Raw genomic sequence first — 13,292 nt, forward strand, 5'->3', positions numbered from 1 at the left:
GGATATTGTTTTCTCCTAGTTTTGATAAGGAATTTTTAAAGTTCCGAGTACCATATTGTCCGAGATCCGAGGAGCAAACTATCCATGTTTCGAAAAATGTTTCTCCGTGTTCCGAGAAGAAGTCCGAGAGAATTCTGGATGGCTTGAAACCCGAAAGTAGAAATGTCCCATTTTGGTTCATTTGTAATTTATTTTGCGATTTTTGTGAAAAAATTCGAACGATTTTCCCGTGAAATTTGCCTTTGTGAATTAAAACAAATTTATGAAAAAGATCAAACGAATCACAATTTTATTCAATTTTCCAACAAAAATTTAAACAAATTTCCCAAATTAAAAGTCGAACACATTTTCCAAAGTGATTCTAACGAACTTCTCATGAAAATTCAAATGAATTTTCATGAAAAAAAATTCGAATAAATATCGCAGAAAAATTCAAGTTCTCCAAGATTCGAATGAAATTTCCAAAGAAATTCTAACGAATTTTCAAGAAAATTTTGAATTTTACGTAATTCGAATTTTCGAAGGAAGGAAGTTTGAAAAAATTTCCCAGGAAAATAAAACGCTTTTAACTAGGATATTTGAAAGAAGTTCCCAAAAAAAAAAACTATAAACAAATTTTTGAACACTTTTCGAACGATTTTTTTTTTAGAAATTCAAATGAAACTCCCAAGAAAATTTAAACAGAACTAATTCCCATGGGAAAATCACTATGTTTTCTATGGAAAATTCGTTCGAATTATCTCAGTAAATTTGTTTGATTTATCAAGGTTTCTTTTTATGTTCGAATTACTACAGAAATTTTGTTCGAACTCTCGTGAGAAGTTCGTGTGAATTTCCATTCAAAATTTGTTCGAATTATAAGAGAATGATTTTTTCAAGTTTTCGAATTCATTCTAAAAATGCTTTTGAATTTTTAGTTATTTAAATTATTAGATTACAATTTAGAGATGTTCTATGCCACGCAAAATTTGATTCATTTACAATTTTTTTTCGAATTTTCTCTGCATGAGGACGTAGGCTTTTTTAATCGGAAATCCTTTTAACTTATTCTCTATCAGGGATTGAATCCTAAAGAGAAAGAACAAGTCTCTCACTTATCATCTCTGTATACATATACGATATGTAGCATACCGCGAGAGACTTTTTTCGCAAGCTGTCATGATAGAGAACTGATTCGGGATGCTATACCCCATGAAAAATTACTTTTAGAAAGCTCCAAATCCGGGGAACACTAGCTCTGATGATGCATTTCAACTTGTTCTACACAGCTGTGCAGTAACCAACACGAAATGAGCGAAAACAAAGCGAGAATCACCATTTTTCTGTAGGGGCTGCCTATCCGATTCTGTTTTTTCGCACTTGTATACAAGTTAGATAAATTTGTTATCATGGCTTGTTATGATTCGGAACAGTTTTTGCCTCTCTTTTATCGTTGTTCGTTATCTATAGAAAGCGATTTCTGCAAACCCTGTTCTCTATTGAACAAAGTTTGTACTATATGAAAAAAAACCAAAAAAAAATATCCATTTGAAAAAGTAATTGTGAGTACATAGTCTTTTGAAAATAAAAAAACGTTGATAAACACCAAAAAGCTGAAACCTGTTCATATCTAACACGCATTTTTCAGCCCTGGCACTTTGCATGTCCACCGTTTGCGACTATCGCCCAGAAATAAGACCAAAATCTAATTAAATATCACAACAATAATTGTTGTGAGCGCTTCCGATACCGCCCGGAGGCTGCTGTTGTTGTTTCTTCATGTAAACGCAGCTTGACGGCGTCGGAAGTCTTCGCCACCACCACCGTTCAATGCAATGCTGGCTGCATGCGGCTGACGCGAAATCAACCGACTACCGACCGACTGGTCACGGAAGGACGATTTGGAGCCTCCGGGCGGGATGTGTGTCGGTCGGTCGTTCGTCCGGTGCTTATGTAAACGGACTCAGTAATTCGTTTTCAGCAATTAAGTTGATAACAATCGATTTTTTGGAGTAATTTAAATTCTTTTATAAACTATGTGCAGTAAGAAGTGGCAATAATTTCGAACATGTCTAACGCTAAAGCTTCTTCCTTTACTGGTAATTGTATTCGAACAAACTAAATTTATTCGAAACTCGATGAATACAACTCAATACAGTTTAAAAAATGTTGTCAAAATTTCATTATCAACAATTCTATCGTATGGTATTCATTTTTTTATTATTATGACGTGAGTCATGCAGTTTATAAGTGTACCCGTATACAAAATTTAGCACACCCTGACTCATGGTTCTTTTATTAATAAACACACCTCTTTCCGCCTGCCAGAATCATTCGATCTGAAAAATTACAAATTTACAAAAAAAAACTGCTGGCTGTCAATTCAGTGTCAGGTCAGATAGCTGACGTGTTTTGCTTTGATGATTTTCAGCATGTCGCAGTTGCTGCTGCTGTTTCCGCCCGATAATTAATGCGATTTTAATTTCTTCCCGCGTCAACTACGCCGCCACCTGGTGGAGGACCACCGCCCCACATTACACTCCTCCAAGGTGTGAAGATAACACCGTCCGTGCATATGTTCAGAAGGGCTGCTCTGCCCAGAAGGACGGTCTTCGTCGCCAGAACGGAACGAGGTCAAGTTGTTGCGTAACTCTGGCTCCGACGAGCGAGGCGTGGGGTGTCTGAGAAAACCGCAACTGTTAGGCAAAAAGTCATCATCAAATTATCATCGCTGTCATTCGAAGTCCCATTGCAGTGAGCCACCCATTGTGATTGTGCGAGCCCCATTATGGTTTGACAGCCAACGACGACGCCGTCGCTGCCACCACGATGATAACCACCATGCATCGATGGATGGTTTTGGTCGTTTATTTGCGGTTTTTTTTCTGGTACCCATTACGAATGGGTTTCGACCGCCACCACGAGGCGAGTGCTCCGATGGGAAAGTTTAAGGTGAAAAACGGTTTGTGGTTTTTTCGACGTTACCCACCACGGAATAGAGTGATACAATTGACGAGCTTGTTTTGACCCAGAAACTATAATTGTGGAATGGATATCACCAGATGGGTTGCAAATGATGTGAAATCTTTTGAGTTTTCTTCTTTCTGATCTGAATCAAACACAGACGATGCAAATATTCGGGGGCAAATTTTACTCGACTAAAAGATCTCTCGAGGCAAGCAAAATTAGATTGTTTACAATTCTATATTTCCCATGAAAGCATTACTGATCCATTGGTAGGAATTCAAGCGAAAAATGGTAAGTTATATGTAGGCATTAACACACCTTCTGAGTAATGAATCTACTGCCAAGCCATATTGAAGAAAAGTTTTTAAAATACATTTTCCTAAAGATTATGAATGCTGAAGCGATTTCTGCTAAAGTTAGTTGAATCCGGCTTAGTGACAAAGTTAAGTCCTAATTATTGCTCTTGATGTAAGGCAAGAAAAGTTTTGAACCATGAACCAAAGCCACGCCAGTGTTTGACAAAATACAACAGCGGGTGTTCGAGCATTGAAAAGTCTAATTCTGATAAAATTGTTGAATTCAAATATTTTTTTAAAAAGTCACTCAATTATATTGATTCTACGAATTGCTTAACCGTTTTTTTTTGTCGTAATATTATTTTGTGGTTCAATATTTCGAAATTGTTGCCACTGCAAGTGTTATTCGATCTGCATATCAATTATTTACCCAGAACTTAATCTGAACTTCGACATCAACTTCGCAACGTGCTTCCTACCGTTAATACCCCCGAGGGTCACCATTATTGCATTGTTTCTTCCCCTTATACAGTGTAGACAAATTTACACCTGCCCAAGGTTTCAAGAGTTCGCGGTTGGTTCCACACATTTTTTTCTTTGGACTTTAAAAGCAAAAAAAGTTAGTCTAGCAATTTTCCCCTTGCGTCACACTTGTTAGCATCCGACCGAGAAGGGTGGACTCGATCCTCATCCCGTCCCATCTTTCCCATTACCATCCGGCTCCATCGGATCCATTGGATTGCCTAAGTAGAACTAAGCCGGCCCCAAAGTGTGCTTTTTATAGTAATTTCAACAAATTATGCACTTGTTTCTCCTTTCGTCCGTCCCGTCGCGTCACTGGGACCCGTTCCAAGGGTCCAAGAGCTCGAGTTCGAGACCATCGTCCACACTGGACTGGACCGGACTGCCCAATTCGCCACAGCTCTCCTCTCCGAATTAATTGTTTCCCGAGTAGCAGCAGTAGCTATAGCAGAAGCGGCCACGGAAAACCGGCACACAAGACACGGGCCCCTGCACAGCAACAATTTTCCAAAGCACGCAATAAATTTAAATAAGTTTAATGCGCTGCCAATCGCAATTAAAGCTGAAACGTTTGCCCTCTTGTCCGCTGCCGGTTCGGTTCGGTTCGGGCTTTTCATTGTTGGAACTTCTGCGTTATTGAAGCGGTATCCGTGTAGGAGAGGATAATCCGATATGCACCTCTTAAGCCTTTTCTGAGTTGTTTTCTTCCAATAAGTTCTAATCCGTAATTCAAAACATTCCAAGTGGTGTAAATTGTAAAATCAGTTGAAAACATTCTACCAAAAATTATGAACAGTTTTGAACAGTGAAAAGTAGGGATGAAGTAAATCCACTTGTATGATAATGAGAACGTTTTATAAGTAACCATGATTCTCCATTATTGAAATCGTTCAATAAAAGCGAACTTCTCGCAAAATCACACAAAAAATAAAATAAAACGATTTTTGATTTCACTTAAAAATTCATTGTAAATGGGTGAAGCTGTTTTCCATACCACATTCCCCTACTTCAATGCGGCTTAATTTGGTGCAATAACATCAATAGGTTCGTATGGGGGGCGCAAAAAAATGGCACTGGCTGACTGCTGCCAACAATAATGGCGAAGCGGCGACAATGGCGGCGGTGGCGGCGGCGGCAGCGATTAAAAGTGTTGTTGAACTATTTTCAATTAGCGTGCACGCTCTTATCTTCGACTGTGGTCGAACCGTTTTGGATTGTTGGGGCTAAGGCCTGCTCGTAAGCGGATCGGTCGAGGGTTAAGCGATACAATCTTACCTTCCTACCTGGTTGCTGCGAAGGGTTGGCCCCCCGTTAGTTCGTTTGTTTCATTTAGGGGAAACTGGGGTAATATGCACCCCCGGGGCAAAACGACCCTTTGGCATTTTTAAGTACATTTTCGGCAGTTTTTCGCGAGTATTTACCACAGCGCATGTAGTTCGGATCTCGAACTACTAATCCAGTAGTAAACATTCTTGAAAATATTCCTGGAACACTGCTAAAAATACCAAAAGGTCGTTTTGCCCCGAGGGTGCATATTACCCCAGTTTACCCTACTTTCCTTGTTAGGTGGATTGCGTTTAGGCTTGGTTTCTTCCTTACTGTGCGATTGTGCCAAGTCCGTGCACCGAAGCGGACGGATCTCATAACAATTAACTCGGTCCGATCGTTATGAGGAAAGTCCTAGCTGCTACAAACCATCAGCAAAAAAGTGACTTATATAATTTTTTGCTAATTTTCCGTTTTTTCTTCTGTGTTTTACTTTCAGCTGTACGAAATCAACGATGATCCAAAGCGGAAAGAGTTCCTCGATGATCTCTTCCTGTTTATGCAGAAACGAGGTAAGTGAATGCTAATTAAGTTGTTTTCATTGTGCTCTATAATATAGCAACATTACCCTACGGTTATCACTCTATTTACTGACAAATATGCGAAAAAAAAAACAACTTAATGTATGTTTCTAGTCTCATTTATGGTCGTAAATCTTGTCTTAATTCTTGTTTCACATCTAGTTATTAGACTTACACCTTCAGTTATGTTCAAAGTTTGGTCTTGAATATTTTCTCATGGCTACAAAAAAATTGTTTTTTTTGAATTTCTAAAAGAAATTCTATTCCATTTTTTTTTTGAAGTTCTGTATTTTTTCTGAAATTCTATTGCTTTGCATGTCAACGAAGGAATCTCGAACATTCCACACACGGCTAAAACTCCGGAACTCAAGAGAGGCAAAATGAGTCTCATTTTACTATAACGTAACTATGGCGTTACGTTTTTTGGCATGACGAAACGGTTAGAAACTGGATCCTGTTATCATGAAGCATGTGCTCCGAAACTATGAATCAAAGTCATGAAAACAGAATCATAATTCATGAATTCGGTATCTGTCATTAATGATTCCGATTGGTTTGACGCAAATTGGGAATTTGGGTCATGATACCATGATGCATCTACACTACACTGGTGGAAATAAGTATAAAGACAAGCTCGGTTTTCATTCAAAATGACCGTGTTGGGAGGTCGTTATCTTGATTCTTAGCAATTCGATTGGGCTGATTTTTTGCCAGTGGGCCTTAAATGACTTGATTTTTTATTCAATGGAAGTAACATTTATGCTATATGCACAAATTCATTGAGATTCATTGGTAATTGATTTTGACCTTGGTTTTTGGAACGTCGAATGTGTGCTTCATTTAAACTATTTTTGCCAACTCATGTGCCTAACAGAAACAACATGACAGAAAAAAACAGAAACAGTTGAACAAAATGTGCTGAATGGAGAAAGTATTCGCCGTTTCAAGGTCAAATACAATTACGCCTATAGGAAAAAGGCTCCAAAATAAAATCTTCTTATACGTGTTTCTGCTAGAAATTATTATAAAGACAGATCTGTTGTAGGAGCCTCGTTCAAACGAGTGGTGTCTTAATAATTATTTCCAGATGCGGAGGTCAAAGTCAATAGAGATGTATCCAATTCACTCTAAGATCGAAAGTTCAAATTGAAAACAGGTGCCTAGTAAAATTTTAGCCAAATCGAATCGAGATTTCGATTCTCAAACGCGATGAAAAGTATGAAAATCATGTCTGTCTTTATACTTATTTCCGGCGTTATACAACCATGCGCTAAGGTCATGAAATCAGAATCACAATTCATGAATCCTGTATTCCACATTTATGCCGTCGACTCAAATCTGAGAATAAAATTTACAGACTGTTGGCCTTCTAGGGCCAAATCTTATACACTTACATTCTTTACTTTTGGATCATTTCGGGTAATTTTAAATAACGATCATGGTTAGTTATGTTTACAGTGACCTTTCCCTTTACTCGATATTGGAAAGGACCATCGATTAGGGAGGTATCGAGATTCAAAAACTTTTCTTAGCATGTAGTAATATGGCTTAGAATAATTTGGCTGAATGCCAATTGGCCGAAAGGGTCATTTGACTAAAAGGGTCATTTGACCGAAAAGGTAATTTGGCCGTACGCCATTTGGCCGAATAAATAACATTTATTTCCTTATTAAGCGATGTGAAAAGCGAGATGTACGAGGTAAGTAGCGGAAAGTGGGGAACTGAGAGGTGAAGGATTAGATGTTCGAATTGAGTACTGAGTAGTTGGTTAAAAGTGAGTACTGGCAAATGGAAGTGAGTACTGAGGCAGCAGTACCGAGAAATCTCGTGAAATGTTAATTGAACTTTTTGACCTAAATATGAACATAGCCTACGTAGATATCAATTGAATAGTTTCTGCGTATTCCATTGATAGCAGCCAACGCTTTCTTTCGATTGACCACTAGTACATATCATGTCAGTTCGTAAACTTGCCGCAAAACCAATTTTCGTTGTGAAATTTGTCACCTTTCGTAAAACATCAATTTGTCATCAATACAGCATAGGGGAAATGACGGCTTTGGCAGGTTTTGTTCTATTATTGGCAGGGGGTTTTCTATAACCAATTATGCTCAAATTTGGCCTAAACATTCTTTGCATATCAAAGAATATTGTGGCCAAATTTCATAAAATTTGGTCAACAAAAACCCCCCTGACAATAATAGAACAAAACCTGCCAAAGCCGTCATTCCCCCTACTAAATTTGTCAATTGAATGACTCGGTTCTCAATTAACAGAATAAAATCTATTCGACTGGGGTAAAAATTACTGACTAGATTCGCCTTTGAGTATTCAAGTGAATGAAACGAGATTAATCAGCACTGGTCCTCAGTAACAAGTGAGAAGTATTCAATGGTCTCTTCCCACTTCTCATTTCTTATTTTTCACATCTAACTGGTCACTTTTACACTTCGCACTTTGCACTTCGTCTTTCTCACTTTTCACTTCCCTATGCTTACTTCTTACTTTTCATTTCTCACTTCTCACCCCGTACTTCGCATTTCTCACTGCTCACTTTTCATTTCTTACTTCTCACTTCTCGCTACTCACTTCACACTTTTCCCTTCTCAATTCTCACCTTTTTCGCTACTCACTTCTTATTACTCACTACTCACTTCTCACTTCGCACTTTTGCATTTTCACTTCCATTCTCTTCTCACTTCTTACTTCTTACTTCTCGCTTTTCACTTCTCGTTTCTCATTTTTCGCTTTGCACTTCTCACTTTTAACTTCTTAATTTTCACTTTTCCCTTCTTATTTGTCACTTCTCACTTTTCACTTCTCACCTTTCACTTACCACTTACTTACTTCTTGCTTTTCACTTCGCACTTCCTCTCACTTCTCACTTCTTTCTTCTCACTTTTCGTTCTCTTTTTTCACTTCTCGCTTCTCACTTTTCACTTAAAATTTCTCACTTTTCGCTTCTTACTTCTTACTTTTACTTCTCATTTCTCAATTCACTTTCTACTTCTCGCGTTTTATTTCTTATGAGATGTAAGAAATGTCTCATTCCTCACTTATCGCTTTGCGCTTCATGTAATTCTTACTAATAACGTCTCATTACTCACTTTCCACGACTCGCAATCTAAGTTTTTATTTTCTAACTATTCGGTCAAACGGCATTCGGGCACATGACCCGATTCACTAAACGGCATTTGACTAAATGGCGTTCGGTCAAATGGCCCGACACTGTGCATATGGAACTGTTTCTGACAACATCGAGTTAGCGAGATGAAAATGCATTGGAAATTACTTCGAGAATATCGAGTTAGAGAAATATCGACCTACGGATGGAACGCAGTTTGCTAGATTCGAGGGGTTTTGATTTTCATCGAGGAGTAAGGGAAAGTATCGAGTAATAGAACATCGAGTTAGGGAGAGCTCACTGTATCATGTATTTGTGCCGGAGACGCGCCAGCCTCGGGCTGAAAGTCTTCCTAATAAAGACATAAAAAAATGTATTTGTGTGAAACCCATTGCGGTACTCCGCAGCTGCTCCCAGACCCGGACAGTAAAACTTTTCATGCAAGGAAATTCATTTTTTCCAGCCGTTTTTACTAATTGAATATTTTTCTTCTTGCTAGGAAAACTTTTACTTTAGTTGTTTGAAATTTAGGAAAGCCACTTAGGGTATCTGTTCCCATGCCCATCTAAGCCCCCATATATCATTTCTCACTCATCAAATTTCAATTAGACATACGATCCCACTGATCGAATCAAATAACTAATGCATCACATTCTCACGGGTTTGAATTAGATCTTTACAACGAATACGCGTGAGTTTTTTTGCATAGCACAATTTTTATTTAAAAAAAAGTGAAGCGTCTTCTATATCAAATATCTAGTTGTCAAATTTGAGTGGCGATTTTGCGATATCACTTGTTTTACTCCCATGAAGTCACTTGATGAGTTGAACAAAAACGAACGTTGCCAACATAATAACATGATCATCATTCAACATTTGTCTTTTGTCAAGATCCTCTTTGTGCAACTTTACTATCAAAAACTTTGGTTTTCACGACTCAGCTTCGTTTTTCATTATTCATCTTACCAAAATTCCAAAAATTGCTACGATTTCCCACGTGAAATTGCTTCGGAAAATTCCTTTTTAGAACTCCCAAGAAAAACTGCATTGAAATTTGCGTTTCCCGTGATAGGAGGAGAAGAAGAAGAATTTCCCGACGTGCAAACCCAATCGCGGGAACAGTGTACGGTTAATAATCTCATCTCTACACATGCAAATCCCGCGGGGAAACAATTCGGTTTGAATTTATTCCGCATGGAAAATACGTAATCTTCGAACGGAAAACTTATTATTAACGGAAATTTATTATGGGAAAAACCTAGTGCAGTGGGTAGTGAAAACAGAGAAATGTGAGAAGTGTGAAGAGAAAACTGAGTAATGAGAAACGAGAAATAAAAAATGAGTGGTGAGCAGTAAGAATAAGAAGTAAGAATTGTAAAATTGGAAATCATGATTGAGTGGTGAGAAGTAAGAAATTAGTAGTGAGTTATGATAGGTGAGAAAAAAAGTATAAAGTGATTACTGAGAAGTGAGAAGTTGAAAATGAGCAGTGGGTTGTGAGAAGTGAAGAAATGAATAGTAAGAAGTGATCAGTGGGAATCGAGAATGAAAAGTAAGAAGAATAAAGTGAGAAATTAGTAGTAATAAGTGAGAAAAGAAAAGTGAGCAGTGAAAATTGAGAAGTTTGAACGCGAAGTGAGAAATAGTTAGTAGTGAAACGGCCACCTCTCTTTCACACCCACTCTCTCTCTCTCTCTCATTTACTCACACGCTCTAACTCATTCTTACTCTATCATTCTCACTCACTCACTATCACTCACTCACTCATTCTCACACACTCCTTAACTCTCACTCACTCACTCTCACTCATTCACTCTCTCTCTCTCAATCACTCATTCAATCTCACTCACACGCTCATTCTCACTCACTCGTTCAATATCACTCACTCTTTCAGTCTTACTCACTCACTCACTCTCACTCACACTCACTAGCACTGGCTCACTCACTCACTTCCATTCAATAACTTGTTCACTCACTAACTTATTCACTCTCACTCACTCACGCACTATCACTCTCTCACTCAAGCTCACACGCACACTTATTTTCACTCACTCATTCAATTTCACGCACTCTCATTCTCACTCACTCATTAATTCTCACTCACCCACTCAATTTTACTCACTCACTTTCACTCATTCATTCTCACTTACTCATTCACTCTCACTCACTCATTCTTACTCACTCAGTCACTATCACCATCATTTTGGCTCTCTCACTCAATAACCCTCACTCACATACTCATTCGCTCACTCATTTCCTCTTTCTCTCTCTCCCACTCAATCTGTCTCACTCATTCTCTCCTTTTCTCCCTCTCCTCGATATCTTTCGCTCCCGTCGCTCGTGTGTGTAAAGAAATCCGAACCAAAACCCAGAAGTTTAAACTCAAGCATGGGCGAGGATACGGAGATTGTCAAAACTCGAAGCAAAACCCTGGAGTGTAAAGCCAATTACGGAAAATGTTTTAGCAGTGGAGACTTATTGCCGGGAATTTTTTCCTGACAAAACCCGGAGCTAAATCCCGTAACAAATCCCGCGGACACGTTTTCCGAACTGTAAATCAGCCTTAAGTGCTTTGAATCTCATCGGAAAATGGCTATCAGTTTAAATTTCCACTTGATATTGGTTCGTATTTCCACGTGAAATTGACTCGGGAAATTGCTTCGAATTTTCACGAAAAAGTGCTTCGAATTTTTACACAAAATTGGATTGAATTTGACATTAAATTGATTGATCCGGGAAATTAAATTTTTCAACGGAAATTCCGCGGGAAATTGATGATGAATTTCAATTTTCTCGTGAAATTGCTTCAATTTTTCAAGGAAAACTGCTTTGAACTATCACGGGAAAGTGCTATAAAGTTCCACAGGAAATTGCTTCAATTTTCCACATAAAATCGCTTTAAGATATTTTTAAGAATTTCAGCTGGATATTGCCTTACATTTCTGAGAAAAATTGGTTCGAATTACCGCGTGAAAATGTTTTGAGAATTGTCTCGAGTTCCCACAGGAAAATGTTTTGAATTTTTAATTTTCACGTGAAAAAAGTTCCATGGAAATTTGCTTCTATTTTCCATATGAAATTCCTTTGGGAATTTTCTTTGATTTTCAGCTGGATATTGCCTCGAATTTCCACGGGAATTGATTCGGAAAATTTCACGGGGAATTCATTTAGGATTCCACCTATGACAAATTCTCGAAAGACAGAAGGTTGAAATGGACAATTCACCTTTTGTCCAGAAGAAGGAAGAAGGAAGAGAGTAGAAGGATGTAGGAAGACAAAAAAAATAATTAGGAAAAAGGAAAAGGAAGAAACAATAACAAAGAAGAGAAAAAGAAAAAGGAAGTCTGTTTCTACAATTTGTTCCTTCGGCCTTATGTCTTTCGACCATTTGTCTTTCAACCTTTTGTCCCTAACCCAGTTTCAAATCTGCCAAAGGTGTCAAAAGGGTAAAAGATCCAAAGATAAAAGGTCGAAAGGACGAAAGGACAAAAGGTAGAGAAGGCAAAACGTTTAAAGGAATAGAAGATAAAAACGTCGAAAGCAACAAAGAATAGAAAGTAGCTGAAGGCCGAAAAGAGCAAAAAGTAAAAAAAAGATGGTAGAAGGAGGAAGTTAGGGAGAAAACAGGAAAAGAAGGAAGAAGAGGGGAAGTATAAAGAAGGAAGAATGAAGACGGTAGGAAGAATAAAGATGAATGAAGAAGGAAACTAGAAAAAAAACAAACAGGAAGAAATAAGAACGAAGAAAGTAGAAGGCAGAAGGAACAATTAGAAAAGAAAAGAGAAGAAGGTGAAAAGAAGCAAGAAGAAAGAAAAAGAAGGAATGAGAAGAAAAAAGAGAGAAGGAGGAATGGGGCAAGAAGAAATAAAATGAAAGAAGGAATAAGAAAGAAGAAAAAATAATAAGAGAGAAGGAAGTCCTTTCCAACCTTTTGTCCCTTTCAACCTTTTTTTCTTTTTCGAAATTTTGTCCTTTCGACCTTTTGTCCCTTTGACCTTTCATCTATTCCACCTCTTGCCTTTCGTCCTTTTGTCCCTAATTCTTGTTCCCTTGTCCATATAAATAAATTCTATTGAATGCAATTGAGCAAAGTTCCAGAATTTGATCCATGAAATTTGTGCAGTTTCTGTGAAATCCTTTACTATTATTGAGTCATGAGCAATAAAAATTTCACCATATTTAGAACAGCCACTCCTTATGGCACGACCTTAAGCAAATGCCATATTTCTTCTCTGCTTCTTAAAAGCACATTCCAATCTGTTTTCTTTGAGAACTATATTAACCAACTGTCATCATTTCCATATTTTTGAACTACCGAAATCAACAACTACGAAAAATTTAGTAAGTAGTTGCTCCGGTTATTTATGCGAAAACATCTCCGAACCAATTAATGGGACATTCCGACAGCTCATAAGCTCCCCATGTCGCCCTCCCCCACTTCGGACTCCAAATGACACATGTCAGCGGGCCATATTTTTCATCCATCCCAGTCCCAGTCCCAGTGGCCCGCCCGCACAGTGAAATCCATTCAAATAATTAATATTACAAAGTAGCAGC

The 13,292-nt window shown here is 38.1% G+C and overlaps 1 protein-coding gene across 2 annotated transcripts in view; it reads left to right on the plus strand.

The window, feature by feature from the left end:
• The window catches only part of LOC134210235 (protein dead ringer), a 274,077-nt gene that overhangs the window by 176,490 nt on the left and 84,295 nt on the right, over window positions 1-13,292 (plus strand). For both annotated transcript variants that reach the window (XM_062686279.1, XM_062686280.1), the window contains exon 4: window positions 5,530-5,602. In XM_062686279.1, coding sequence (XP_062542263.1) covers window positions 5,530-5,602 — 73 coding nt within the window. The remainder of the gene's footprint in view (window positions 1-5,529; window positions 5,603-13,292) is intronic.

The sequence above is a fragment of the Armigeres subalbatus genome, chromosome 2 (assembly GCF_024139115.2).
Source record: "Armigeres subalbatus isolate Guangzhou_Male chromosome 2, GZ_Asu_2, whole genome shotgun sequence".
Lineage (NCBI taxonomy): Eukaryota > Metazoa > Arthropoda > Insecta > Diptera > Culicidae > Armigeres > Armigeres subalbatus.